The following is a 24,339-nucleotide window of genomic DNA, read 5'->3' as shown; positions in this document are numbered from 1 at the left end:
ATAAAAAAAAACAATAATAAAAGATTGAATAAATAGAAGGAAAAAAAATCAAAAAATATGATTTTGCAGAGGTATTTAAGTAAGACGGAAACGATGCGATAGTTAATAAATAATAAGAAAATTTTTTAACCTGAATATCAAAAAATTAGTATAAGAAATTTAATACTAGGAAGTTAATTTCAGAATTTGAAACTTAATTTCAGAATAATGCTTTTTTAACTATGTAAAACAGGCTGCCAATATCTTTTCGATAATGAGACAAAATATTCCATTTTTCTTCTCATTTTATTTGGCAATCAAATATTTAATCAAATCACTTTATTTGGCAAGCAAATATTTGGCAATTTATTTATAATTGCTAAGAACATAGCTACTCCTTTTCCATTGGAGGTTCGAAACATCTAGTGAGTTGATTAGTGCTCATGCTCCTCACCAATCTCCTAACTTCTAAATGTTAATAAGCTTTTAGTAAGAAACATCAACTAAAAGCTTATTAACAGCATGAGGTTACTACATATTAAAAACAACTGTTATTAAATATGTCATATGTTTATTTAATAACTAATAGAAGTTTTCAGCTTCTTCTAATTTCAGCCTCTAAAATCTGTGTCAGTTTTCAGCGATTTCGGTGAGGTAATATTTTGTTAGTTGTTAAATACGGTTGAGAATTCATTTAACTATTTTAATGCGGTTTTCTTACAATCACTTATTTGTCGCGAAAATATTTTGCTGACATTTTTAGGAGGGTTTTTGTGGAATTTATCATTTCCAATAACAGACTTCTTATTCGTAGGACGGTTTAAAAAACCAAGTTTTCATAGAGGACGAGTTTGATCATATTAAAGGCTATTAAATGTTCTTTAGGTTTCCAACTTGAGACGGTTATTAATTTTCACAAATGAACCTTCATTGATAGTTGAAAAGAGTCCGCAAGATGTATTTACGACGCTTGCTGACTTCTGATATGGAAAAGTTTCGTCGATACTGTAAAAGAGGAATTTGAAACTACAGGAGAACTTACTATACAAATACCATCGGTTTAGTATTTGTATAGTTGGTTCTTTCGTAAGGATAATTCGTCAAAAACAGGCGAGATATAAAAACCGGATTGTTAACGAAAGGATTTGGTTAGTGAATGCGAACGAAGTAAGTTTTTTATTTTCATAAAACAATATTTACATGCAAATATTTATTTAACAAATACTTACATAAATTTCTCAAATTTCGTCTTCAAAATATTGCACTAAAGATATTTTTCTTGTTAAATGCGTTTGTTTTTAAGATTAGAGAAAAGATATTTCACCATATATGGCAATAAGTGCATAAAAAATTACATTTAGCAGTTAGTAATAATTTCTTTCTGTAATCGTTTATTAAAGCGTGTTTTAAAATTATGTATAGAGTTTTTGATAAAATTACGGATGTTTTTCTTTTCAAAAGTAAAAACAGGTTCAACAGTAAAAAATAAAAACAGGTTCAACAGGTTCAACAGGTTCAACATTGATATTAGAACAGGCACAACGAATGCTGAGCGCTCAATAAATAACTTTTAATCCTCAACTAACCCTTCGCGCGCTTTAAGTGGAATGTTTGTTTTTTATTTTAACCATTTTGAATTAATATCTCAACACTCAGTTTTCGGTGCGTTACCACCGACAACAGTTTTCTTTTCACCTTATGATGAACATAATCAAATACGTTTGTAAAACAAGCTATTCGCGTGGATAAATTACGGTTTTAAATGGCATGTCACGACTAGGAAAACTCATTTTGCTATAAAATATGTTGAATACAATCATATAATTTTAATTATTAAAGTTCTCAAAAGTTCTGTCGCTATTCTGAGACAAAGACTAATGAAAAAAAAACTAGTAAAACCTGTTTTAAAGAATACCATGATTCAGAAATTGAAACAAAAGTCCTAAAAGAACTTGAAAAAATCTATTGTCTTTACGAGAATTCAAAATTACGTCTGCGGACAGATAGCAAAAGAACGGTTGAGAAAATCTTGCATCCTTATTTTTGGGGAGAATTTGATGAAATGATTTATTTTAAAGAGACTTTTTGAAGATTTATTAAGAAAGAGTTTTAAGAGATTTTGAGTAATTCTCCTTACGAGAGAATTTTATCAGAAAAGAATTTTAAGATTTTGAAGAGGATTTTATGAGAAAAGAGTTTTAAGAGATTTTAAAAAGAATTTTATGAGAAAAGAGTTTTTGAAGATTTAAAGAGAATTTTATGTGAAGAATTTATGGAAAATTTAAAGAGAACCTTATGAGAAGAGTTGATAAGAAAAGATATTTGAGTGACTTTAAATATGCGTTATTATCTGTATTAATGTGTTGTTATTTGTATAAGTTAATATTAAGAGAATCATAGGCGTAGAGTTTTAGTTTTCCCGGATGGAGCATAAACTATTTTGTAGGATATGAAAATCTATAATAAGAAATAAAAAGTTTTTTCAATAGGTATAAAAATGTAATTTATTTTCTCAAGTAAAATGTGTTCATGCGTATGGAAGCACGCATTATAAACTCATCGATCAAATGATCAAGATCAAGAGTGTAGGCAATATCGCGATGGCAATTTAAAATAGCGAGATGATTCAATCGCTCCTGAGACATTGTAGAACGCAAATAAGTCTTTAGCCTACGAAGACAAGAAAAAGAGGGCTCACACGTACATGAGGTGACAGGTATACATAGTAAAGTTTTTACCATTTTCATAAACTCGGGAATCAGTGAAATTAGTTGAGAAAGGACACCATCATGGTCTATAAGCTCTTTCAAAACTGATTCAAAATTAATTAGTTGAATATTCTTGAACTTTGCATGATCCATAAATGTCGCGATGGAGTTGTAGCCTTCTATAATCTTCAAAGTCATCTTTGTAAAAAGCCTCAACGAATCCAACATCCAAGCACTGACCAATGAGAAATTTTTCTACATTTGCTAAATGCTCAGTGGTCTCAGCCGGTTTGAAACGGGTCGCAAGTCCCGTTATAACACAATCCAGAGATGCATAGAAAAGGTGGTAGTGGTCCTCTGGAGACGTAGCAAAGTATGGAACTCCACTTCCAGTAAATTTTGATGTATTTTTACGTTTCTGTGGGATCTCTGGTTTGTCAAGTAAACTACATTCTGCTGCTACAACGGCTGCATCCCATAAGACTTTGAAGCGAGTATCACCCCGGGCTTCTTTTAACACCTCCTTAAACGTGTTGATGGTATTTCTTGCTTTGCAAAAATAAAGCTGCATACCTAAAATAATTTTCAATAAACTTTTAACATTACAATTTGCTTAAAATAATATATTAAAAAAAAGACACTATGAAATAAAACAATATTTACCTCGGAGTGCTGTATTAGCATCCTCGATTAAAGTGAAGATCATGCGCAAAATTTCCAATTTGAAAAATGTGTCAAGCTTACAAAAAGATTCCAGATAACCCGCTGCTTCTGACTTATTTTTGGCTGAATTATCAGAATGATTTTCAAAATCCTCTAACCAGTTCATAATGGCGGAATAGTTACTCGTAATATATATAATGGACGGTTTTCTAAGGATCCATCGAGTGTGGCAAAATGGCCGCAGTGATGTTCCGCTTTCTACATCCTCTACATTTTGAAATTTCTTGAAACATGCTAATCGTTTTGGAGATCCACAGGTAAATACGATGAATGATTGCACTAAATTCATAATATTCCTGATCTCTGTTTAATTTTCAACCGAATGTTGTGCTACCAAGTTGAGATTATGAGCGCGGCAGTGCACGTAAAAAGCCCGCTCTTCTTTCCCACTCATTAAAGTCTGCAATCCATAGATACTTCCAGACATGTTAGAAGATCCGTCAAAACATTGTTCCGAATATTTTGAATCAACAGGCTAAATCGACGCAAAACGTCCATTCAACAGTTCTTGAGGTTCTCGGTTTGCTAAAATCCCATTAAAAGCTCCTCAATTTTAATTTTTTTATTAACACACCGAATGCAGATCGAAACTTGTTTTTTCGTGGACATTTAAGGGAATCACAATTCTATAGTTTGATCCGTTGTTTTATTGGATCAAACTATAGAATTGTGATTCCCTTATACTTTCGCATAGCTTACGAAGCGTTGCATGAGCAAAGTCTTGTAGGATTTCGTTTTCAATATCAGGAGAGAGCTACTTTTGTTTTTCAGGACGGTTCAACCATTTCTTCAGTTCCAGAGAATCGTCTGCTCGTAGTTTGAGTAGCATGCGAAAGTTTGAATAATTTTCAACCTTTCCACGAATGAAAAGGCCTTGCGTTCCCTAATACATTAAGATGAAACATTTATTTAATTAGTAAATAAATTTAATCATTGAAAGTTAATCTAAATTTTTTTTAAACAAAATTGAGGAATTACCAAATAAAGAAGTGTTGTAATACTTTTTATAAAGCCGTACGATTATCCATCATTTCTTTATTTTGGGAATGATTAAGCTGTTGGATAAATGTTGATTCCAGTGTTGCTGAGGCGATCGTAGTAACAGACGCCCTATGGAGTTCAGATCGCTCGTGAGAGCCAAAAATTTGTGACGCTCTCTTCCAATTAGAAAATCCGTTTGAAATAAAAGCTTCGTACAAATCTTTTTCTTTGAACTACGATGTAAAGGCAACGATGTTTCAACAACAGCGGTTGAATCAGTTGCATCATCTGACTGAACAAATGATAAACTTTCATGAGTATTATGTTGTAAGTTATTAGCATTTTGAGATTCAGAATATAATGCAACTGCTTCAATTTGGTTTTCTTTTTTTGAAAAGTATTCACAAATCTTCTTCATTCTACAACATCCTACAACTTATTACTTAAAAGTTAATATACCATTGAACAATTAAAAAATTTCTTCAAAAACTTACGTTTTTTTAATTCAAATGGTTTTTAATTCAAAACTTTTAAATAATTAATACAAATAATACTGCCAAATTTATCAAAGAAAAAAAATACTAAAATTTCTTTGCTCCACCCGGGTGGGGCAAAGCCCCAGCGACAAATTTCCGGATGGGGCTCGAGCCCCCGAGCCCCAGCGCGTTCTACGCCTATGAAGAGAATATATATTGATGAGAAGTAGTTGAAAAAATTTATTAAGAAAATATAAGTAAGATAAGAAAAACCTGTAGTATTTTATTTTTGTATGCATTTCGATTAAGGTATTATTATTATTACTTTATGCCTTAATTATTGTTACTGAAAAGTCCTACTGCGCCTCGATCGAGTATTTTCGCATCTTGTTTTTAAATAGATTCCCGCACAGCACAACTATTTTCTCTAGAATTACATTATTATATATGCAAGGCTATGAGCGTGTTCTTAATGACTAACTTGATTTTGCGTTTGTTGTTTGGGCTTTCTACAAGCGCTTGTACTTATTTGCTTGTATATACAACAAAAGGATTAAAACTGCATGTTCATAAAATATTTTAAACTTGATTAATTTCAGATGATCGATAAAGAACTTTGTTTGTGTTTTAATAGCGATAGTCTGAACTATAAGCAATGGATTTAAATGGTCACTTAAAAGTTTCAAAATTTAAAAAAAAAAGATACAATTACACAGCAAAAACGTCATCCTAACATAGGCCTTAACATCTGGAAAAAATTGCTGTGGTGTGTCTTCTTCATACTTTATACAGGTTGCCAGTCGTAAAATGGCACCCAATAGGAGATGCAAAGAAAGCTCCTGTTAAACACCAAAAAGTCAATGTACAAAAGAAACTCCAACAAAGTATAGGGCTTGTTGTTGACTACCCGAACTATGAACGACCAGGAACATCAAATGACGTTAATATTGCTCCACAAGATTTTTTAAATGAAGATGAATTTTGCAAACTTACAAGAATAAAAAAGGACTTATTGTTAAATTTGGATTATACCTAATTTGTATGTGAAGTGGATTTGAAATTAATATCTGCATATTTTTTGCAATGACTGTTGTTTAGAAATGCATTTTTATATTTTTATTATTTAGATTGAAGGATATTTGTTTTCTCCAATTTATAAACAGCATGGCTGATGGCTACAAGAGACATCATGAAACAGGGCATGCTAAAGAGACAATCAACAAATGCCATCTACAACAACGAAAGACATTGTTACACCAGGATTTCAAAAGACTTTCTAAATGATAGAGACAATGGATCTGACCCATCTGCAGTACGGAGCGGCTCTGACAATTTTATACCAGAGTATCAAGGTGTAAAAGTGCATATCAATCCAACAACTTCGCTGTTGTTTGATAAAAATCTATCAGAACATTAGCAAGCAAAATACTTTAAGTTTAGTGTTGACTTAATTCCTGACTTAACTCATGTAGACCAGCTTACCTGGATTTTACGGTATGCTCTGTCAAGTGGCTTTGTTGTTGAACGTCCTATTAGTTATGTTAAAAATAAAAATCATACTTCAGAGAATATGTTTGACAGACTGATGCAAGTGTAACACAAAATTGATATTAGCAATTATAGATCTCCATCTTATGATCAATAAGAGTACCCTGCTTTTAATGCTTCAGATGATATTAGAAGAGCAAGGCACTTCAAATACGTTGTTCCTGATGAGTTCATCATATAGTTGCCAGATAAAACATTCTTGAGTTGATTCTACCCATGTAGCTGTTCCTTATTCTCGGGATTGTTAATTATTTTTTCAAGAGTTTTAGCCATGGTAGGTCAAAACCAATAGGTAGGTCTCAAATGTTGGACATTCAGCAACAACAGCATTATGGTGAGCTATTTGCAAGCAACTACTTCAAAAAAATATTTGAAGAATATTGGCTTCATCAAATAGCAGAAAGGCAACAGTGCTTCTTGGCATTCTGAAAATATTCAGAAAAATTGATGCAGTTGTCCACTCCTGCTTTGGCAATCGTTTGTCAGAAAACTATTCTGAAAAAGAAGTAAAGAGTTCAGATGTTCCTAAACGAACCTACCTAATAAAACAATTACTCCAGAGGCACTAGTAGTCTTTTGCCATGTGAGCCTATTCTTTAACCGCCGTAACCAATCTCTTGGAATGTTCTCTGACTGAATCTTTGTATCATGATTTTAGAATACATTAGAAATAATATAAAAGGTTCAGTAGTCATCCTGATTACTCTACAAAGTTAACAAGCAGCTTAATTGACTTCAACAGCAATTAACTTGTTGTTAACAGCATCTTTTTGTAACTTGTTGCAACAACAACTTATTGTAACAGCAATAAACTTGTTGCAGAAGAAAATCTAGTTTTTTAAAAAAATTATCATGAAAGCAATGCTAATTTCTCTAAGCAATTTAATGCATTTGTTTAAGAGGCAAATCTAAGAGTTTTTTTTTTTACTTTTTGATAATTTACAAAAAATATCCTATAAGCAGTTTTTTTTAAGTGTATTTTGTTTAAAGTTTATGAAAGTTTTTTTTTCTCCAAAATTTGTTCATTTTGAGTTTGTTATTTTGAGTTTGTTATTTGAGAATGATATTCCTACCCAACAACAAGTCGTCTGAAAGAGAATTTAAGACGTCTTGAAATTGGTCTTAAAGATGTCTTATACTGGCCTCAAATGAAATACTGTAAGTTGTCTTATTTAAGACCTCTTTAAACCATTTAAAATAAGACGACTTATTTAAGGCGTCTTAAAAACGGCTTAAAAAGACTTATATATATATATATATATATATATATATATATATATATATTTTAAATGACGACATCTTGTATGAGAGTTGAATAAATTTAATATATGAACTTCAATAAATACGAATTCTCTCAATACTAATTTTTTATTTTATCTAAGAAATTTTCGCTAGATTATTGATACTAGCATCTTCAGCTTTAATTACAAATATTATTAAATTAAATTACAAACAAACATTAACGGTAATGTCACGTTCTAATGGCTTCTTTAAACTTCGCTTTAGTTGGGCTTCTTTAATATTTCGTAGGTATAAAAAGTATGGCGTCCAGAATTGCGTTTTTACATATTGACCGTCATCTAAATTCATACCTCCATTTTTAGGTCCGCATTTGTTGAACTGAATTTCGATTGCCTCTCGAACTTTTCTTTCAAATTTTTTGGTTTCTACTTTTAGCGTCTTTACTTGATCCCATTTTGTATTACCTGAACATTTAATTTTATGATGGCCAATTGCATATTGTTCTAATTTTTCTTCAAAAACATTTTTTTGGTGTTGTTTTGTTCTTGTTGCTATTTTCATTTTTGTTTCACCGATGTATTTTTGTTTACACTCGCATTCTATTAGGTATACTCCGGGATGGCTATTTGATGGTAGTTTTGTTTTGTTGCGCGAAGTTAGTAAAGATTTAAGATTTGCACTGGATTTAAAGACTGCCCTGTAACCTGCTTTCCTAAAAATATATTTTATTTATTCATAGAGCTTTATCAATTAGCTCTGAAAAATTTTTAAATAAAGAAATCGATTTCCTAATAAATGTGTTTGCTGAAAATGGATACGAAAAGAAGAAATTACAAGACCTTGCAAATATTGTTATAAAAAAACGACACTCAAATAATGAAATAGTTTTATCTAATAACAAAGCAACTATGCCAACTATATCACTACCGTGGATCCCAGTATTATCACCAAAACTTCGAAAAATCTTTAGGAAAGCTTCGTTCTTCTTATTCAATAAGGTACCTTTATTAACGGGTGGTTACTAAAAATCCGGACTAACTTTAACTGAATTTTAAATGCCACAAGCTAAATCTTTTTTTTTCATGCTTATATCCAATTTAAAGCTTATTTAATTCTCTATAACTTAGTTTACTTGTTTTTAGATAATTAATAATAATTAAGAAAATAATGATGGCCAAGCAAGAAGAGGTAAGAAAACGGATTTACGAGTTCTATTTAAATAATAAATTGCAAATTAAAAAGTTCACAGTAGCTCACCTCAATGCTGAAAAAATACCAAGAAGCACTATCTATGATATAATCAAACGTGTTGAGAATGATTCTGGGTACAAAAGAGTGCAAGGAAGTGGTCGTGTGGGCAAAATCATGACCCCTAAGAGTATCAAGTGCCTGAAAACCATATTTGATCACAGTGACCTAGTTTCGATGAGGCAAGCTGGTCGAAAATATGGATGCAGTCATTCACATATCATTAAAACTCTTGCCAAATACACTGATATCAAAAGTTATAAAAAACAGGGTATACCTCATTGACAAGAGAATCAGAATTAGCGAATCAAAACCGGCATTGATCGTCTTTATCGTGATTTTAAAGGAAAATCGGTCATCCTTGACGACGAGTCTTACTTTACGCTATCACACTCAACAACTAATGGAAACAGCACCTACTACTCTAGCAACAGAGACAAGACTCCACCAAGTGTTAAATATTGCAAAAAGCTCAAGTTCGAACCCAAGGTGCTTGTCTGGCTGGTCGCTTCTGACAAAGGTATTTCAAAGCCATTTTTTGTCCCTAGCGGCCTTGCAGTCAATAAAGCTATCTATGAATTTAATTGTATAAAGAGAAGATAAGTTCCGTTCATCAACGCTCATCATGCCAATAGTAATTATATATTTTGCCGGACCTGGCGTCATCGCATTATGCCAAAACCGTGACCAACTGTTATGAGACTCATAACATCAATTTTATCAAAAAAGTTGACAATCCGCCAGCCATACAGGAGTGTCGTCCAATAGAAGACTTTTGGGCTATTTTGAAAGGCAAGTGTATGAGAGTAACTGGCAAGCAAAAGACGTGAAGCAACTACAAACCAGAATAAAGGTTTGCCTGAAAAAAATTGACCTTAACCTTGTATTTTCACTTTTTGGGTCAACTCGTGTTAGAGTCGGCCGAATCCGAAGAAACAGACTGGTTGAAGACAAACTTAATTAAATTAAATAAATAACTAAAAACTCTTTTTAATGATAGTTTTATTTAATCTCTACCATAAAAACTATGGGAGTAATTGCCCATGAAAGTTTGTCCGGATTTTTAGTAACCACCCGTTAAACATAATATCATGTTAATACATAATAATTTTGTGGCCGGGTTGTACGATTTGCAATGTTTGATTATCTTCCACTTAACAATAGGTGTGAAATTTTCTTCTTTCATTTTCCATATTTCTTTCGATAGTTCTGTGTCGTTCTTATATTTTTCAATGTTAAAGGATTTTTGGTGGTTTGTATACCTTAGTTTGAAAGGTGTTTCACTGATGCCGTAATATATTTTTCTTTCATTACTGGGTTGCTGGAAGAGATGGTGGCTTGGTAGATATGTTTTTTGTAAGACAATTTTGATGTAAAGGACACTTAGTTTTATTGATGCAATTACAGGTTTTTTCTGTAATGTTGGGGTTTTTTTGCTGCTGGTTTTTTTGCAGAATGCTTTGGTTGTGGGAATTTATGATGTCTTTTTATAGGTTTTTATCGGTTTTTATAGGTTTTTATAGATTTTTGATTTGTATTTCATGGCTGATGATTGCCGCTAGGCATGAAACTTTAAGTACCATACATAGTTGTTGTTTCTTCGTTTTATATATATATATATTGCTCTATTTATACAAAATATTGAGCACTCTTATACGAACAAGAGATATTGTATTTGAAAATAATACAACTTGAAATAGCTATATATATATATATATATATATATATATATATATATATATATATATATATATATATTAAAATCTTCAAGTCTCTTTCCAATACAATATAAATTTATAAATTTATATTGTATTGGAAAGAGACTGGAAGGCGGCGACAGAATATAGAAAGGTGTGAAAATATGAACTGTCTAAATGCAATAACTGAAAAAAGAGATGATTTACTATAGAAATATATTTCACACCATCCACAAAAAAGAGTACATGATTGTATTTTTAATATGATTTTCGTAATGCTGGTGCGTTTTTTAACATGCCCTGAATAAAGTTATGGACTGTCTTCTCCGATTCCTTTGGATATGTCTCTCGGACAGTAGCTAAAAAGAGAAAATTAATAAAGCAATAGGTGAAGAAAATCGTTGCTTTTTTGGAAAGCAGCGTTAGAAGACACTCACCAAATACACATTTGTAAAGGTGAGTTTCTTTAAAACTTTTCTTTCCGTCTCTCTGTGTATCCCATATTGAAATTTATCATTAGGGAACAATGTAATTTTTAAATTCGATTAGTTTTTCAGAAATATATAAATTATGTTTTTGTAATAATCTGGCCGTAGGACTTTTACGGAAATAATTCAAGATTCTTTTAAAAACCCAAAGACATGAAATGCATATAGTTAAGGCAGAATCCGGAAATGCATTCAATACCAGCAGCTATACGAGGAGACATATATCTGATGTTGCTTATACAACTGGCAATTAAAATCGTAATCTGTCTGCTTACCAAATTCTTATTCTTCATTAAACACTACCCTTCCTACCTAAGAATCTTTGATAATGTACCTTTCACTTAATATTTTCAAGTATGAGCAACAGTCAATTTTAAAAATGATCTTGCTAGGGCATCACAGAGAAAAGCTCTGACTTTAAAAGTGTACACAGCTGATTTTATTGTCAGATCGGATAACTTTAAACCACTCAGTTCTTGAAAATCTTCCGCGATTGGAATTAAAGACGCAGTTAAGGAAGGATAAAAGCCTGAACGTACAACTTATTATCATAGTTTAAACTTTTATAGCATTTGTTTGAAAAGACTGTTCAGGATAAAGTAACTACTCCACATGTTGACAAATTACTAAACAAATTACACCAAGATAAAGGAAATTAGTTGTCGGCACGAACAAATTTTATCATTTTTTCAAGATGAGCATTTGTAAATTTGGGAACTTTTTTCTTGTAAACAAAGACTGTCAATGATAAAATAGACCTGTAAGGATAATTTTTAAATGGCTAAAAAAAAAGAATGGCGAAGTATAAAAAAGCTTAAATAACATTTTTTGTCAAGATCTGTCTTCATTCAATTCCTTGGTCCTTCATTCACCAGCCTTAATTTGGTGTATTTTTTCCTATATATTGCCATTTTTTGCCTCGACTTCTCTAAAAGCTCCATAATATATACTCCACTATCCATCGTTTTTTTAGTAGGTGTATTTTCTAATGGGCTTTTTTATAATTCATTTGATAACGGCAAACTTTTTAAAAAGTTATTCAAATTAATAATTATCTTGCAAAATGCGGCCAGATGTTTCATGTTTTCGTTTTTCATATTTAATATATTATTTCATTTGTCATAAAAACCACATAATAACTCATTTGTTTTTTTCAAGCAAAAATTATGTTTGTATATAGCTGGTAAATCATGGTATGTTAATATTAAATACCTAGTTATTCTTACGGTTGGTTATAAATTGGGTTTGCTGAATTTTATAACTGTGACACACTATTTTTTCTTTACTTTATTTACATTCATTTTATGTATAAGTTATTTATCCTTAACTGTATATATTTCTTTGCTTAAACAAAAATAGAAAATTCTATAATATTCATAAACTGGAAGTCTACAATAGTATAGTAGATGGAGTAGTTCCCTGAAAATGAAACAATTGTGCTCTAGGTAGCTACAAAACTAGTTGATATTTTGTATTATTTATTATATATCTAGTTATACATTTACTAAAGTAGCTAAGTAAACGATCTCAATTTTTATATCATCATCAGCGTTATTTATTTCTTTAAATATTAAGAATATCTAGCTGTATAAAATTAAGCTTAAAATTTGGTTCTATTGCTGTTATCTTTAATAACTAAAGGAAGTTGCTGTGACTAGTTAGGCGAGACCAAAAATTTTCGACGAATCCGACAGACTTGAAGAATTAAATTTCTATTGTTTAAAACAATAGATTTTTAACGCGCAACTAGCATGGTTTGCAAAAACAAAATAATTTTTCAAGTCCATCTCTTATACGACTTTGATTAAAGACGTCTTAAACTAGTTATTCCGAAAGACGTCTTGCTAAGATGTCTTAAGGACGTCTTAAACTGGTTGTCGGAAGACGTCTTAATGACGTGTTCAAAAGACGTCTTAAACACGTCTTTAACTAGTTGCAGACTTCTAGACGAGTTAAAGATAAGTTACATACGTCTTAAAGACGTCTTATGTTGGGTGGGTTATTTCTTACTTACATTAATTTAGTAGTAAAATTTAATTTATTTGGGCTGCTATATAATGAATTAAGTATCAAACTTTTGAGATCAACTTTCTTCAACGAACAACAATCAATGATTTTTTAAAATTGTATCAATATGATCCTGTGTGCTTGCACTATCACATCACCCCATCCCCCACCCCCACTCCACCCCCACTCCACCCCCACCCCACCTCCAAAAAAATTTTTTTCTTCAGTCAGAAAATCGATTTCGAAAGTTTTTTAATTTTACCCAAACAAGAGATCTTATCTTTGCCATTACATATATGTAATTGTATTAACATCGACCAATAAAAATTTTTATTTCGAACAAGCCCTGGATGCAAAAATATTTCTAGGCACTCAATTTTGTGAAGATACAAATATTAACAAAGAGTTTATGAAAATTCATATGCAAACTTAACTACTAAGAAAATAGTAGATCTATCCTACCAAAATTTACCCAAAATCAATTTATTTTTTTTAACAAGGCGTCAAAAAAGTGTCTTGTGATATTTTGACCAATTTGTTTTCAATCTGGAATTTTCTTGACTTTGCATCTTCAAAAATTTATGATAAAAAAATCGGATGCCGTGTTTTGGAAATACCTTTAAAGAACTATTTTTATGGAAACTAAAGTTTAAAAACTACCATTGGCGTAGAAATGCACAGTGAAAAGCAAATTTATGTGGCGTTAAACTGAAATACAACAACGAACCAATCGAGATACGAAATACAACAACGAACCAATCGAGATACGAAATCTGATTTCCTGCCCATTTTTACCACAATTCTTAAAATTTCACTTCACTTTTTTTTTCTAAAACTGTTCTTTTTATAGTTAATCCTCTTTTTTTTTTTCTAAAATTTTTTTCATTTTAAAAAATAAATCGTTTATTTCTAAAAATGATTTTTTTTTTTAAAAATAGATATATTTTTTAAAAAGATTATTTTTAAAAATATATTTTTTGATTGGATTTACTGAAAACCGAAAACATTTGCAAAACTTTCGGATTAAAATCATCATTAATATATATATATAAAAAAATCGAAATATTTTTGTTTGGATTCCTCAGTTGTTTAGACGAGGTATGTTGAATAGCTTTTACCTGGAGAATTTCAAATATTTATAATTCTAATAAAATTAAATTTCGCATATTTTATTCTAGCAACGTTATTTCTTAATTCACATTTTTTGTTCTGGATGAAACAAAATGAAGGGATAAATATTGCGCATTTGACTTTACTATACACGCAGTTCATAGCATTCAACAGGTGACATTATACATGCAGTTCATAGCATTCAACAGGTGATATTATACATGCAGTTCATAGCATTCAACAGGTGATATTATACATGCAGTTCATAGCATTCAACAGGAGAGCTTTTTTAAAATTTCGATTCTTTAGTACAAAAAACCTTAATGTAAGACCGTAAAACAAAGGGAATGATCAAATCTAGACAATGATATTCTTTTTGATGACGTATTTTATTTTATTTTTTAATTATTTCTTCGCAGGACTTGGCTTTGATTCGATTAGTTTATTGCATTTCTCTCGAGGAATTGCATTCCGAGCTTTAAAATGCACCAGTTTTGCATGCAACCGAGAATTCGTGCTAATTTTGCTTTGATTTGCTATAATAGCATATTAGTATTTTTGAACTTCCTACTGTGACGAACTAAGTTGTATCAACAGGCTTTTGTAGGAATTTAAATCAGCAATACCACTAAAATGTCCCAACTATGATATGCGAAGTTTGGCTTCTTTATAGCTCTAAACACAAAAACTCCATTCAACTGTTTTTCTTACAGTGTTTTGGGATCAAGTTTCAATTTACGAACGAGTTCCTTTTACACAGGAGATGTTTATATTTTTTGGTTACAAAAAGAATTTTCTCTATTTTCGTTGTGATTAGATTTTTTTAGTTTTCCTCTATTAAGCTCAACATTTATAAATCCACGTTCTTTACGGTATAAAGAATATATGCATCCCTTTGCCATAAAAAAAAAAAAAAAAAGAAGATATAACGTGGGATCTAGTTAAAAGTATATACAGACATGTATTTGTTATGAATATGATTCAGTAAAATAAAAAAAGACTAGAGGAGAAAATTACGGTTTGTCTAATTTTAAAAAATGTTTGTTTTTTTCCTGGTTCATTTTGCACAAAGTGTATTTAAGTTCTTTAAGCTCGAGACACCTAGTTATCAAAATTTGTGTTCAATAAACTTGCTCAGAGTATTTCTTCCGGGTCTCTATCCTACTTGGATACATGTGGTCGTGACCAATTATTGAGAACGTCAAATTTATGGGAATATAAAATAACCAAACATTGAGAATATCATATTTACAAATATAGTTTAGGTCAATGACTTAATGCTACTTTTTCAACCTTTCTACTCTTGTTTATTTCAAGGGTAAACTAAAATTAAAGTTAGAGAAGATATTTATTGATGTATTTTTATTTGTGTAATTTTCAACGCTTCAGTGGATATTTTGTTTCCGCACGTGCAAAGTGTATTGTACCTGGTTGGTGGCACAAAAAACACCTCGTATGAACGTGAGATAAAATGTTGAATGGTATTATGGTTTCCAATCGGAATACTAATAAGTGTTTCTCTCTTCTTTCCATAAACTTTCGAAAAATTATGGCAGGAACATCTTCCTACAGTAGCTCATCGTCAGCAAAGGTTCAGCATGAAGGATTAAATATTGAAAGTATGAATCCTAGAGTAAAGCAAGTTGAGTATGCAGTAAGAGGACCTATTGTGATTAAAGCAGCAGAGTTGGAAAAGCAACTAAAAGAGGTACATCAGCTTATTTATTTTTTTTTTTTCTTGTTTCTGCCTTACATCGGCCTTTTTTTTGTATTATAAAGTAGTACAAATGCACAGATAAAATTCAAGTTTTTGAATTTTGTGAGAGTTGTTCAAGTTTATCAAAAAAAAAAACAACAACAATAAGATAGCACTTTAACTTCATTGATTTGCATCAAATTATCTTTGAAGATGGTATGAACATAATAATAATAATTTATGAAAAAAAATTGTATCTGGTATATATTTTTCTTACTCATCTATTTTTTTCAATGCAAATAGAAATTGAACAGATATAAAATTAAAAGAGTTTTTTTTTTTAATCATCACATAGACTACTTTTTTAAAAAATAAGTGAAAAAAGTAAAATTTTTTTTACAATTAGGGAAAAAAACTTCCATTTGAAAAAGTAATCAAAGCAAATATTGGAGATTGCCATGCAATGGGGCAAAAGCCAATTACTTTTATTCGGCAGGTATAGACTTTTTTATTTATGTCTGTATATTATATATTAATGCATAACTATACATATGTTAAAGCATTTAGCATTTAACTCAATGTCATTATGTTGCTTTTACAGCTTCTAGCAGCTTGCTCTTATCCTGCTTTGATTAAAGAAAATATTTTCCCCTCTGATGTAAACAGAAGATCAGAACAAATTCTCAATACTATCAACAATAGTACTGGATGCTATAGTGATTCTGCTGGTTTAGCGATAGTTAAAAAACATATTTCTGAGTTCATAAGTGCTCGAGATGGTTATCCCAGTAATTCAGATCACATAATTATTACAAATGGTGCAAGTACTGCTGTTAAAGTATGAGTTTCCTTTTTATTGAAATCATAAATACTTTGATTAATCAATGTTGTTATGCTCAGGAGCATATCTAGGAACTTTCACAGAGGGGTTTGGGAGTTGGTGTTTAAAAAAGAAAATAAAATTCAAAAAGTCATTTAAAAAATTAAACAAATAATCCTAGGGGATGTTTTTACACTTAAAACATCAATCTAAATACACTCCTGGGCATGCTCATGCATTAATTAGCTTATTTTATTCAATTTAACTTTGATTTTTAATTTGATTCATGAAGCTGTTCATTAGTTGTTGTTTTTTATTTTTACTTTGTTACCATTTTTGATAAATATAAATTTTTTTAAGCTTGTCTTGGAATTATTTGTGCGAGAGAATGAAAATATTGGTGTTATGATTCCAATCCCTCAATATCCGTTATACTCAGCTACTATTGATGAGTTTGGAATGAAGCAAGTTAGTTTTTCATAAGCATTTCTTTTCTTTGTTTTTTTTTTTTGTTTTTTTTTGTTTTTTTCTTTGTTTTTTTTGTTTGCAAAAAATTAACTTTGGGTAAGATGTGCTTTTTTTTTTTAAAAAAAAAAAAGTTAACCAAATGCCTCCTGAAGAAAAACTATATTTTGTGTATTAAAACAAGTCTTGTAAAAGACTTTTCAGAAAATTTCTAAATCTTTTGTTGTTGGTTTTTTCACATCATTATTAATCATTTTTATAAAATTTGAATTTAAGCAGTTTTACAAATCACTGCAGTAAAATATTTTAAGTAGTAGTTTTTTGTTAAGTTTTATGGTGAAAACCTGTCATTAAAATTTTTGTCTTTTGTATCAAAAAATGTTTTTCATTACAGGTAGGGTACTATTTAAATGAAGAAAAAAACTGGTCACTAGATATATCAGAACTGAAACGTTCATTGGAAGATGCAAGAAAAACATGTTCTGTCAAATGTCTTTGTGTTATAAATCCTGGTAATCCAACTGGTCAAGTTCTCTCTTATGAGAACATCAAAGAGATTATAGAGTTTGCAATAAAGGAGGGTTTATTTATAATTGCTGATGAAGTTTACCAAGATAATGTTTATGGAAAAGGATGTGCTTTTCATTCTTTTAAAAAGGTAATGAGAGACATGGGTTCTATTGCTGAAGGTGTTCAATTAGCATCAATGCATTCCTGCTCAAAAGGATTCTTGGGAGAGTAAGTTTTTTTTTTTTTTGAAGTTTTATCAATTTACCCTAAATTTTTACCGTACACAATTTTTTACGGTATACATTTTTTTACTGTATACATTTTTAGGTAATTAATAAATGTAACCCAGTCACTTTTTTAATAGGTGTGGACTGAGAGGAGGTTATGTTGAAGTAATAGGACTCAGTGATGAAGTTCGCTATCATTTAAACAAATTACAATCTGCTCAACTGGGATCAAATGTAACAGGGCAGCTAGTATTGGACTGCCTTGTTAATCCACCTAGAAATGGAGAACCTTCATATGAGTTGTTTGTGCAGGTTAGAATTAGTTTAAGTAATATATGAACTTGTTATTCAGCTCTAGAGTGTTTCTATGTATGTGAAAACTGGATCCCAAGCTACTAAAATTATTTTGATGTTTATTTTGTATAAGTGTTCACTTTTACAGTGTTATACAGAGATTTTCATGTTTGTTTTTTTTTTTTAAAGGAAAAAATGGATATTTTATCATCTCTAAAAAAAAGAGCCCATTTGGTGTATGAAACTCTAAATAAAATAGAAGGAGTTACATGCAATGAGGTTCAAGGAGCTATGTATGCATTTCCACAAATACGCTTGCCTCAAAAAGCTATTGAGAAAGCAAAAGTATAGTTTCTTATTTTGTAATATCTTATTTTGTAATTTCTTATTTGATAATTTCTTATTTTGTAATTTCTTTTTTTTTTCTAGATAAATATAGTTTATCACTAAATTCTAAAAATGTCTAATTTTTTTGTGCAGACTTAAAAATTCCTTTTGCATTTAAAATTTTATTTGCACTTCTTCCACATGAATATCATCTACTTTCTGGTTTTTAGTCACTGGGTCAAGCAGCAGATTTTTTTTATTGTTTACAACTACTTGAACAGACCGGAATATGCGTGGTTCCTGGTAGTGGTTTTCGTCAAAAGGATGGTACACTTCATTTTCGGTAGGTTGATTATTTATCACATCAATTAAATTATTTTCATTTTTTGTGAATTACTTTATTTAATTTTATTTTGCTATTTTTTTGTTTTATTTAGTTGCACTTTAGTTTCTTCATTTTTATTGTTTCATTGTTGCTTTTCTAGTATGACCATCCTCCCTCCTGAGGAAGAATTGAAGATTTTCCTAGAAAAGTTCAGAGAATTTCATCTCAAATTTTTAGATTACTACAAATAAAAAATCTTTTTGGGAACTTCCTTAATGTTATTGTTTATAATACAAATATCATTGTTATTATTATTACTTTGTTAGGAAATTCACGTACATTATAGTCTGCAATAATCTAAATATATACACAATAATAAAATAGAATTTACGATACTTTTTTTCCAATATTTGCTGAATCTCTTTATAGATCATAATAGTTCATTATTGTAGAACTTTTTTAAAACCGGAGCACGACACCATAGTTTTCTTATGTCACAACTGTTTTTTATTTAAAAACATTTGTCTTGCATGTTGACACTTTTATTAATAGTTTCATGTTCTCTATAAAATTGAAAACATATTTTTTTAAAATATGTTTCAATTAAGTTAAGAGTGTGTAATTTACTTAAAGTTTATAAAAATGTATTTTAAATAAAATAATATTTTTGCTATCAATATTTGTGTTTACTGTATTTAAATTTGCAAGTTTAAAGTTCTGTAAAATAAAGATGAGTTACTTTAAGAATGAAACTGTTGTCAAGTTATTGTTGAATTTTTTTATTTTTATTAAACTTTGATTAATTAGAAAAATATAAAATATTTGTACTTGGCCTAACAACGTAATAAAAGCTAAATAAATCCACTATTTAATTGGGAGTTTTTTTGGTTGTGTGAAAATGGTGATAAATCCAAAAAGAAATCTTGCTTTTAAAATACTTTTTGCTAATTCAAAAGACTTTTCCTCAATCTCAGTAATTCCCTTTGGATTTTTTAACAGTTAATTTTTGTAGAAAGAATTTATTTTTTAGAAATACCAAAATTTTTATATAAAATTTTAGAAATGTAGCTATACTAAAATGAATATCCTCCAATTTTTATTTCTCGTCAAGATGAATAATACTTGTACTTATATCTCTAGAAATAGTTTCAGAAACCTGTAATAAGCAAAACAATCGGTAGATTTTTTTTTTTTTTTTTTTTTTCATAGCTGAAAGGAATTCATCGTTGATGCTCTGGTGAGACGTTGCCATAGCAAATTAAAGCAGTAATGTTTAAGGAGAGTCGTTTTTACACTTTAAACTCATCCGCCATATTTAATAATGTTTGTTCTTCAAATGTAAATGGAAAATATGAAATATGAATTATTCTTTTATTTTTTTGTTCAATAAATTTACATATACTTCCTAGTTAATCAAGGTAAAACTTGAAGTGTGAGAGAAAAAACATTCAAATTTTAAAATCAAGCAGAAAAAATCTTATACTTTTTATTTGACATTTCAATGTTGCAATATTTGACATTAACAATGCTTGCATTCGATGCGAGCTTTCTCTAACGACAGATTCAAAAGTCTTATTATTAAGCGCATTAAACGTGTTGAATCTATTGAAATGTTGAATCCATTGAAAAGATAAGTAAATTAAGTATTAAGATTAATAGGTCTATTATTTTTGAAAAAAAAAAAAAAACTTTAATCTAGTGAGATCTAACTAACTTCTTTGAGTAAAAAACAAATAAGAAGGTTTTAAGAAAAAAGCTGACCAAACAGTAAACTTTATTAAAGTTTTCACAATATAATAAGTGTTAATTATTGTTTTAATGTTAGCGAAAGTCTTATTGAAATATTAGTTAAATGGATAACAAAAGTAAAACAACGATTAAGAAACTGAGAAGATTATAATAGATCTGTCTATAAGCGAGGTATCAAAAAAGCTTTTCGTCTCATGGACCCATTTTCGTGTCCAAATTACACTAAATATTTACAAAAGCAGCTTCGGCAAATAAAATTAAAAAAAAAAAAAAAAAAAAAACACTGATACCTAGAGCTACATTAATAAAGCAATATAACCAACTAATTAATAAATACATTTTTATTGCATTTGCGGATAATGCGGATGCAAGAGTGGTACGTTGAATTTCTTTTAGTTTCTAAACATGGATATTTCTATGTAAAGCAAATCCATTATATCATAAGAATGTAAAGATTTGTCTGTTCGTTGTTGTCCCTTAAAATGAGCAAGCAGTAACATAAAGACGTTGATAAAAGGATGTTGATGAAAAAAAAATTTTAGTTTTTAAATAAACGAACAATATCTATGTTTGCATTCCTTTGAAAAATAGAAAAGTTCATAATTTTAAACAAATGGTTTGTATTTGTATTAAGCGTGAATTATGTTTTTAAAGAATTCATAGTTTTTGCTAACCTAAGCTAAATTACTGCATCCTCGATAACGAAAATAGCTCAATCTCATTTATTTAAAAAAGTTATTTCATTAGTTTTAATATTTACCTGCTGTTTAAAAAGTGGCAGTATATATAGATATGATATAAAAAATGTAACATTTTCTGCCCAATATTGCTTATGTTTTTATTATCTTTTTTTATGGCATTCTTTATCTAAAGTTAAAATGAAATTGCATATATAACATTGATATCAATAAAAAATGACATTACCCTAATATATTGATATAAGTTTTGATATTCTTTTTTAAAAAAATTTTTGTTTCTCTTAATGCATGATTCTTAGCTAATAAATTACATTATCTTATTTTGGTTTAGTATATTAGTTTATTTTTTCTGTTTGAAGTTATTTATAGCATATTTGGGCTGTAAATCTATCTGAAACTGATCATGTGTTTTCCAAAATTGATTTAGCCTTTTTTGTAATAATAAACCTATAATCAACACAAACTCAAAACTAGAGTTTTAATTAGTTTTGTAATAATTGCTTTAAGGTGTATTTTTTCTTTTACTTACAAATATATTTATTTAAATGAAATTTTGAAGTTTGATAAAGATGTAAATTTCTTTATTAATTATGTACAACCACATATGGAGAGATCATTGAAATATCTCAAAATGTTGCTCTTTTTCTTAATTCAAAAACAAGATTTGTTGAATATTTTATTAGTTTTCCTTCATCAATTTTATCTTTATGGTGTATGTCATATATACACTTATGTAAATGTGGGTGTAGTAAATATATTTAATTTAGTAATGTATTAAAATAATTATAATGGCATTCTTTTTTACTTATATTACTCGGTGTTTTTATTTTTGTTATTTGTTATAAGTACAAAAAAGCATTTAGCATGATTATAATCACAAGCAGAGCAGTAGAGTAATTAAATATGTTTTTTCTAGGCAAATTTGTTCTGTGAACTAAATACCAAATGATGAGTACTAGCCAATCAAATGTATTTACATTGAAACTTTATTATGATTAATTTTTTCTTTTACTTTTTTATTGCAAATGAAGTTATAAATTTTTTTTTCATAGTTTCCAGTGCTAAGTTATATGTATGCATTAGTATAAAGTTTCTAGTGATTTGTAGTCAAACTTATAAATATAATTGAGGTACCTATATACCAGTGTATAAGTTGAGACTGAATGGATCAAAAATGTTCTTTCAAAACCTAAGAAGATAAAAAGATTTGTCTGTGGAAAACATGACTTGATTTATACATTTTTTATAAAACACTTCAAAACCACTAGTTCCAGTTAAATTATGAAGTGGACTTTTTACTTGGGTTGACTTATACACTGTTATATACTATAATCATAAAGTTTTAAAAGATAATAAAATAAATCTTAAGATTTTGTTTGACAATTCTTTAGTGATATTTCTTTTTATTTTTGTTTCTTTATATAGTTTTATTTAATGCACAATTAAGAATAGTATGGACTGGCTAATTGGTATAGGTCGAAGTAAATCAACAACAACTTCTCGAGTTAAAGCTGTAGCGGAAGATGCACAAAAAGAAAAGGCTTACATGGTTAGCCGAACATTGTCCTGTGGTCTTGTTGCAAATATTACAAAAGATGAATTGCAAGCAACTGTACCAGTTCCAACTGGCGTTGATACTAATGAATGGCTGGCTACTAATACATTATCATTTTTTAAGCACATTACGCTTGTGTATGATTCTGTCAGTGAATACTGTACGCCTCAACATTGCACCACAGTTTCAAATGGTGCTCATATGAACTTCACATGGGTTGATGAAAAGGGAAAGAAATCTCGTTTGTCTGCCCCACAATATATTGAACTTGTTGTTGTTAACATTGAAAAATTAGTCACAGATGAGAATATATTCCCTACAAAATATGACATGCATTTTCCTGCTAATTTTATAACCATTATTAAAAAAATATTTCGCATGTTATTTCATGTGTTAGTTCATATATATCAATCACATTGCAAGCATTTAGAAGAATCCAACCAGCTGAACTTTTTAAATACCATATTCATACATTTTATGTACTTCCAAACTGAACATGGTTTGCTTGATTCAAAAGAAATTCAACCTCTTGAAGACCTCATCAAATCTTTGTGTTTATAACATCATTTTTTAGTTTCAAGGTTTTGGCCTCCAATCAAGGTTATGAAGTAAGTTATTGCATAAGTTTGAGGTTTTATTTATTTCTTTATTTATATATAAAGTTTATATATAAATTATATATAATTTGTGTATAATTTATATATAATATCCAGTAAGTTTTTCACATAAACCCACAGTTTTTATTTACTCTGATTAACTTATGGTCAAATTTTTACTTTTAAAAATTCATAATATTATTCCCCTTGAACTCTTTGCAACAGTTTTGATTTCATAGAGATTTTGTATGTCTTAAGATATGACCATTATTTTATTCAGATTATCATGTGACACATGATTAATAGTATTTTTTTTTTTTTTCTTGTCATGCATTTTTATATGGTACTCCTGTAGCTTTGTTTATTAAGTATTTTGTGGTGAATTTTTCCAGTTTTCTACATATTGCAGAGGTTACTCATAGTTATATATTTTTGAGCAAAGTTTTTGTTTCTTTTTATATGTTTTTAATTGTTTAAAAAAAGAGTTTCATTCACAGGAGGTTACTTTGTACATTCATCGTGAGTGCTCCTCTATTTGATAAATCTTAAACTCATTTTATGATTTTTGAGTCAAGCTAGAGCTATATTAAAAATAATTTTTTCATTTACAAACCATAATTATTTTTTTTTGGTTGCAAGTCCTTACCATATTCGTTTGTAGATAGAAAAGTTTTAGGTTTAATCCACTTGCAATTTCAATATGGTGGAAATGTGTACTAAAATATATTTCGTATTTTATTGTTTTCGTCTTTTTGTGTGGACCTATTATATAATATTCCCATTTTATTTTTCTATTTTATCTTTAATTCGCTGGAGTATTATTATTATCATTACCTTCTATCGAAGTAAGTGTATGCTTGTGTGACGGTG

At 29.4% G+C, this 24,339-nt stretch overlaps 2 protein-coding genes, 1 long non-coding RNA gene and 1 pseudogene across 4 annotated transcripts; 3 read left to right on the top strand and 1 right to left on the bottom strand.

Moving 5' to 3' along the window:
- Window positions 1-2,410: 2,410 nt before the first annotated feature.
- On the bottom strand, window positions 2,411-3,842 carry LOC149893539 (zinc finger MYM-type protein 1-like; annotated as a pseudogene). Its single transcript, XR_016449402.1, has 2 exons — window positions 3,351-3,842; window positions 2,411-3,260 (listed from the first exon to the last, which is right to left on the bottom strand). The product of XR_016449402.1 is annotated as a zinc finger MYM-type protein 1-like (transcript).
- Window positions 3,843-5,637: 1,795 nt separating this feature from the next.
- On the top strand, window positions 5,638-7,273 carry LOC149893538 (uncharacterized). The gene is made up of 2 exons (XR_016449333.1): window positions 5,638-5,906; window positions 5,995-7,273. It is a non-coding gene; the product is annotated as an uncharacterized LOC149893538 (long non-coding RNA).
- Window positions 7,274-15,018: 7,745 nt separating this feature from the next.
- Window positions 15,019-19,633, top strand: LOC149893537 (alanine aminotransferase 2-like). Its single transcript, XM_090076827.1, has 9 exons — window positions 15,019-15,915; window positions 16,310-16,399; window positions 16,505-16,741; window positions 17,084-17,191; window positions 17,583-17,926; window positions 18,063-18,237; window positions 18,409-18,564; window positions 18,777-18,889; window positions 19,032-19,633. Exons 1-9 carry the CDS (start codon window positions 15,679-15,681, stop codon window positions 19,120-19,122), a joined length of 1,551 nt encoding a protein of 516 aa, XP_089932953.1. The 5' UTR covers window positions 15,019-15,678; the 3' UTR covers window positions 19,123-19,633.
- A 1,245-nt stretch (window positions 19,634-20,878) lies between these two features.
- Window positions 20,879-24,207, top strand: LOC145187440 (MOB kinase activator 2-like). Its single transcript, XM_090076826.1, has 2 exons — window positions 20,879-20,996; window positions 22,744-24,207. The coding sequence occupies exon 2, from the start codon at window positions 22,772-22,774 to the stop codon at window positions 23,432-23,434; it is 663 nt and encodes a 220-aa protein (XP_089932952.1). The 5' UTR covers window positions 20,879-20,996; window positions 22,744-22,771; the 3' UTR covers window positions 23,435-24,207.
- The last annotated feature ends 132 nt before the right edge of the window (window positions 24,208-24,339 follow it).

The sequence above is a fragment of the Hydra viridissima genome, unplaced genomic scaffold (assembly GCF_058129835.1).
Source record: "Hydra viridissima isolate aposymbiotic clone 2 unplaced genomic scaffold, HvirCarnegie_v1 scaffold_1, whole genome shotgun sequence".
In the NCBI taxonomy this organism is placed as follows: domain Eukaryota; kingdom Metazoa; phylum Cnidaria; class Hydrozoa; order Anthoathecata; family Hydridae; genus Hydra; species Hydra viridissima.
Note: the sequence above shows the minus strand (reverse complement) of the source record. Positions and strands in the feature narration are given on the sequence as shown.